The 6,000-nt window shown below is 47.8% G+C and overlaps 1 protein-coding gene across 2 annotated transcripts in view; it reads right to left on the reverse strand.

Annotated features, from left to right (window-relative positions):
• Positions 1 to 1,388, reverse strand: part of GABRG3 (gamma-aminobutyric acid type A receptor subunit gamma3) — a 694,245-nt gene extending 692,857 nt beyond the window's left edge. Inside the window, exon 1 of one of the 2 annotated variants that reach the window (XM_072795383.1) lies at positions 1,165 to 1,387. In XM_072795383.1, the coding sequence (XP_072651484.1) occupies positions 1,165 to 1,217 (53 nt within the window). In that variant the 5' untranslated portion in view covers positions 1,218 to 1,387. Of the gene's footprint in view, positions 1 to 1,164 lie in introns of both variants that reach the window. The other variant, XM_072795405.1, reaches the window with a different exon arrangement.
• Between the last annotated feature and the right edge of the window lie 4,612 nt (positions 1,389 to 6,000).

A 6,000-nucleotide genomic window follows, 5' to 3' on the forward strand; every position in this document is an offset into this window, starting at 1 on the left:
GGGAGTGAAACTGGAAGTCTTTTTATGTCTTTTAAGATTTGTTATGTGCCTTCCTACTTCACAAATATGAATGGAAATCTAAGACCTGGCATTGCCTGCTGACACTTGCAGGGCTTTCTGCTCCCAGGGAAGCTCTCTAGCTCTCTAGCCTCCAGATCCAGGAAATGAAAAAGAGTGTTTTGGGGAAAAGGGTGTCTCAAGATTCTTGGGATGGGGATGGGGGGAGAGGCATGGAGCTACTCTGATTTCCAAAGTCGGCAGGCTCTGGACAGAGATCTAGTCTAGGAGACAGAGTTAAAGAAACCAAATCCAGAATATCTATTTATATTCACAGCAACAGGAATTAACCCTCTAGTTCCACTGCCCTTCCATCCCCACTAGCCATCTTCATCCCTTCCTGGAGAATTTCTAAGCTCCCATTAGCTGGTTGCAGGTAAGAGTATTTGGGGTAAGATAAGGTCTTACAGTTATCAGGCAAAAGCCTTATTATCAATTTCAACATGTGTGCTTTATGGGGGTAAGTGTGTATGTATGTTCGTGTGTGAAAAGTGGCTCATCTATTAGGGATGCGTGTGTATAGTGTGTGTTTGCAGGACCTGGGGAGGGGAATCCTTTCTGAGAAGTAGGGTTCTTTTCCTTGCTCCAGCCTGCTTCTACCTGCCCCCAGCCTGGATGCTCTTTGCCAGTGTGATCTAAACAAGGCAGCTAGGAAACCACGACTTCTGGGTCTTAGGAAATTCAGAGTGATGGAAATTATACAGAATGTGACCCGGTGTATGCGTGGGGGCCCCTGGAACACTTGTGTTGGGGGGGGGTAAATAGGAGGTAGACACCTTTGGTTCTTTATGACGGTGGTTTTCAAAACCCCTTAAAACAACCCGATCCTAAAAAGCTTCGGGAAAAGCCCATTAATCTCAGAGCCCCCATATTCCCAGTGGCAGGGAAGGCTGCAGCCGCCCAGCCTGGAGAGGTCGATGGCCCTGTGCCGGGGCGAGGGGACAGGTGGGGTGCGGGCCGGCGTCCCCTCTGCTCCCGGCCTGGCCGCAGCGGGCCCTGCGGCAGCCCCGCCGACGGCAGGTGCGCCCGGACTCCGGGCCCGCACGCAGCGCCGCCGCCGTCCGCCTTGCTCGGAGCCCCCGGGGCCGCGGGCCGGGCGCCACTTACCGCGCGTGCACGCCCCACGACAGGCAGAGGAGGAGCAGGAGCTCTGGAGCCATGGTGCGGTGGAGCGCAGGGAGGATGCCCGGGGCCTCGGGCCGGCGCGGCTTCCCCCGGGGCACGGGCCTCGCCTCCTCCGCCTCTACTGTCCCTCGCTGCCTCCAGGCCGCGGACTGCGGCGCCACACGGTCTCCCGGCCGGCGCGGCCCGACAGGTGCGGCTCGGAGGCCTGCCGCGCCCCCGACGGCCGGCGGGAGTGCGCGCGGCTCCGCGGGGCGCACCGAGGCCGCCGCCGCCCCCCCGCGCCCGCCCCCCGCCCCCGCCCGCGCCCGGCTCCGGCTCCGGCTCCGGCTCCGGCTCCGGCTCCGCGCTGCTTGGAGGCGAGAGCGGGAGCGGGTGGGCGCGGAGTCCCGGCCCGGCCCCTCCTCCCGGTCCCCTGCCCCCCTCCCGGGCGGCGGGCTCCGAGCGCGGAGGCGGGGGGCGCGAGGCGGCCGCTCCCCGCAGCGCTGCCCGGCGGCCCCGGCGGCCCCGGCGGGGAGGAGTTTCCCCGGTTACACGCCTGACAACGCGCTCGGCGAGGAAAGAGGCTTGAATGGGCTCAGGAGGGGGCGGGGCTCGGCCGGGAAGGGCGGCTTGGGGATCCCAAGGGAGCCTGGCACCTGGGCGTGGAGAGCGAACCCCGAGCCGGCCGGGGTGCAGTCGGGGCGCCCTCTCCAGCCGAGACGGCCCTCCCGCGCCCCTGACCTCCGATGGCCCGGCCTCCCGGCGACTTCAGCAGGGTGGCGAAGGAGTGAGACGGTTTGCTGAAAGCGCCCCTTCCAGGCACACGTCCTGCTAGGTCGGCCGAAGCCCTGGGCACGACCAGGACTCTGGGCGAAGTGGCTTGCTAGGAATGTTTTTCAAAAGCACTCTCAATGTGAAACATTCTAACACATTCCAATAAACGGATGAAAAAGACAATTAAAGGTAGAAGGGAGACCTGAGCTCTAATGAAAAAATAAAAGACGTTGTGTGACTGAACCACGAAGAGAGCACTTCATTCCATGTACTTTCATTCCCCAAAGACTGAAAATTGTATTTATGGTTTCATTTGTAATAGTCACCCCGAAAGCTAGTGTGTCACCAAGTAAGTATTACAGTGTTAGCATAGTTTAGAATAAATCCACTAAGAAGTTTGCTTTTATGCTGCAAAAAAGTTTTTATAAAGTGTTTTATATTTGAACTACTATTGATAGAATTATGAGAGAGTGTGACGTTTCTTAATATTACCAAATACTTCATTTGTTTATAAAATACATAGAACAGTACATTGGAGGTTGTCTGGTGTTTTCTTTCTTATTTCCAGTTCATCAACGTGAATGTAGTCACGAAGTGGAGTGAAGTCAGTGATGAGAGGATTAGTTGCTTCCTCGGCATCACCCTCTCCCTATCTCTCAGTGGCCTTGAGCTCACACGGTTCACGGCTTCCTGGGGCTCCTTCTGACATCCTCCTCTGCCTTCTACACGTCTCCAACTTAAGTGCACAGACCTCATTCAAGTTTTGTTTCCTGAGAGGACCCCCAACATTCCTGTATTCTGCCACTTCCAGAACTTCCTCCAGCTTCATGTGAATATGAGTCTTTATCATACTCTGCCTCAAACTCTAATTTTCTGTATCACACAATTGAACGCTTTATAGATAATGACTTATCATTAATTGCTTATAGAAATATGTGACATGTTCACATAGTCTTTAAGTGTGCTGTGAGAAAACTGCAAGTAAAGAAACAATTCTGACCCTCAATTTTTAGCACAGCAATAGGAATATAGGTACAAGTAACCAACCATCAGATATTGATAACATAAAGGGGCACAAAAAAAAAACATAAAGGGGCGCAGGGCTGATGTGAAGGCTCTACGTAGATTAACTTATTTTTAAATTTCACAGCAATCTTCCTATTTCACAGATTGCGGGGGGCAGGGGGGTACGGAGAAGTTAAGTCACTTCCTTTCGATCACACAGGTTGAGAACTGGAGGCTAAAACCTAAAGACGTTGGAGTCAGCTCCAACGTCTCAGTCCTCATTGCTATATTATACTGCCTGTCAGATGAGTAGGAGCTCAGTGAAAAATTGTTTGCCCTTTTGAGCAAATATTAGACTCTTTGCTCTATTCTTTATTATTTGAGCATGGGTTAAATGCTTACAAGTAGTTTAAAATAAAAAGAGACCCAAACTTGAGTGTATCTGAAGCCCTTCTGGCATTTGGAATGCTTTGCTCCACTTACTGGACTTAGTGGGTCATCTTGGTAGACTTGGACATTTTACCAAAAGCCCCCATTCTCATGTTGAGATCTGGAACAAAAATCTTTTCTTTTCTTTTCTTTTCTTTTCTTTTCTTTTCTTTTCTTTTCTTTCTTCTTTTTACTTTTATTTTCCTTTTATAAGCAAACTGAGTGAGCTGAGAGGAAGGAAAATCCAAAATAAGCTTTCTGGGCATAAGCATAAAGCAAAATGCAGAGTCCAAAATATAGAATCTTCAAAGGACAAACTTTTCGACTTTGATTTTCCTCCTTTGCCTTTGACCTGAGGAGAGGGGAGTGGAGGGAGAGGTTGGAGGAGAGAGAGACGGCGGGGGCGGGTGGGGGCGGCGGCTCCAGGGAGCATGCGCGGTGTTGGCTCCTGGCTTGGCCTCTCCTCTCTCCATCTTCAGCACCAGAGAAATTGACAGTTCCACTCGGGCGCGCGGGACTCGCCTGCAATTCCCCGCAGTTCACAGGAAGAGAAAGGAAAATAAAAAGCCTAAGAGGCAAGGTTGGGGATTAATCCGCTCAACCAAAGCACACGCACTTCTGTGAATATCGAACGTCTCCCCCCAATGCACGCTATTTGTTTGGAGTTCTTGCTGCAGGTCTAGACTCGGAGTTTGAGGGAAGACCCGGCCGGCCTGCAGGGCCGCGGGGGGAGCCGCATCTCTCCGCAGGCGGGGAGGAACCCAGGAAGCCGCTGACTGGCATCTTCGCTTGAGGATGCTCTGGTGGCGTCCCTGAGAAATACCTCGGGACTTCTTCCATGGCCTCGCTTCACCTCCTCCAGGCGCCGGGAGCGGAGGAGTCACCGTGCTGCACGGCGCTGCACCGCTGCGTCCCTTCTGCATCTTCTCTCTCTTGCTTCTGAATTTTCTGTTTGAATAGAATCTCTGCCGCTCCCCAAAATTATTCTTCTGAATTGTACTATGATGTTTCACAGTTGTTTTAAAAAAAAAACAAAAACCCTTTCCTCCTCACTTAAAAATATTATCAAGAGAACACATACAACAAAATGCACTCATCTTAAAATTATAGCTCAATGACTTTCTACACAGGTAGGGGCCGTATGCATAGGAATAGCATGCCTGTATCACCCCCACAAGGATTTAGGACATTTCCAGGTGCTCCTTCCCGGTCGCCGGGTCATCATCCCAGTCAGTAATAAACACTAGTCTGGTTCCTGTCACAGTAGACTCTTTCCTGTTCTTGAGGCTCACATAGAATCATGTAGTAGGTTCTATGTAACATGTGGTTTATTTCACCCAACGTCTGCAAGCCGCATTCATTCCTTATGCTTTATTGCTGCACGTAGTACTTCGTTGTGGTATTCCATATACTACATATTGTTTAGCTGATATGGACACATTGGTACCTTTTTTTGGTGGAAATATGTGCTTATTTCTCTTAGCTATCTGACTAAAAATGGAATTTTTAGATCACAAGGAAGGTATATGTTCAGTGATAATAAATAATACTAAAGAGATTTTCAAAGTAGTATCAATTTACCACTTAATTAGCTAACAATGAATTCCACACATAGCTCCAGTGAAATGTAGCTTTATCATTTTTTAAGTTATAGCCATTCTGATGTTTTATTCTAATTTTAATTTCACTGAGCTCCTTTCAAATTCTTACTAGCCATTAGAATATCTTTTGTGAAATACCATTCAAGTTTTTTGCCCATTTTCAAACTAGCCTGGTCACCTTCTTTTTGTTATTAGAAGCTCATTATGTATTTCTGATATCCCTTTAATGTGTGTGTGATGAATATCTTCTCTCAGTTAACAATTTGCCTTTACATTCTCTGAATACTGTTTTAGGAACATGATTGCTTTGTGTCCTATGTAACAAATCACTGCCTACTCAGCCTTTGTAGATGTATCCTACCAAGTTTTCTTCTGAAAGCTTTAGAAGGAAACTCCTCTTTTAAGTCGAGATTTCATTTCTAATTAGTTTTAGTATGTGATTTTATTTATGAATCATTGTCTATTCTTATGCTGGCAACTAACTGACCTAGAACGATTTATTTAAAACATCGTCTTTTCCCCACTGAATTTGCATAAATCAGGTGACCATATATGAATGCATCTTCTTTGCTGAGCTCTATTCTCTTGATCTCTTTGTTTCTATTACACTTTTTAAGATGACTAAAGCTTAAAAAATAATTCTTAAAATATTATTTTTAGCATTCTGAATTTACTTCTTTGGTTGTTCTAGGCTGGCTGTTTGCATTTCCATAGAAGTAAACTTCCCCCTCTCGAATTTTTAAAGTATTTACTCCTAAATTTTTCACAAGTTCAAAAAGAAACTGATAACAATAATACAAAGATTCCATATAATACAATCTACAGTCCATAGTTGAATTTTAGTAATCACTCCAATTGCATCTTCAAAAGCATTTCCCCTCATATACTCCAAGATCCCATTCAGGGTCACACAATTTATCAGTTATGGGGTCCCTTTAGTCTATTCTTAATCTAGGACATTTCTTGTCCTTTTAAAAATCTTTCTCTACTGATGGTTTCAGTAGAGAAAGTGATTTTGTAGAATGCATCT

The sequence above is a fragment of the Canis lupus genome, chromosome 2 (assembly GCF_048164855.1).
Source record: "Canis lupus baileyi chromosome 2, mCanLup2.hap1, whole genome shotgun sequence".
In the NCBI taxonomy this organism is placed as follows: Eukaryota; Metazoa; Chordata; class Mammalia; order Carnivora; family Canidae; genus Canis; species Canis lupus.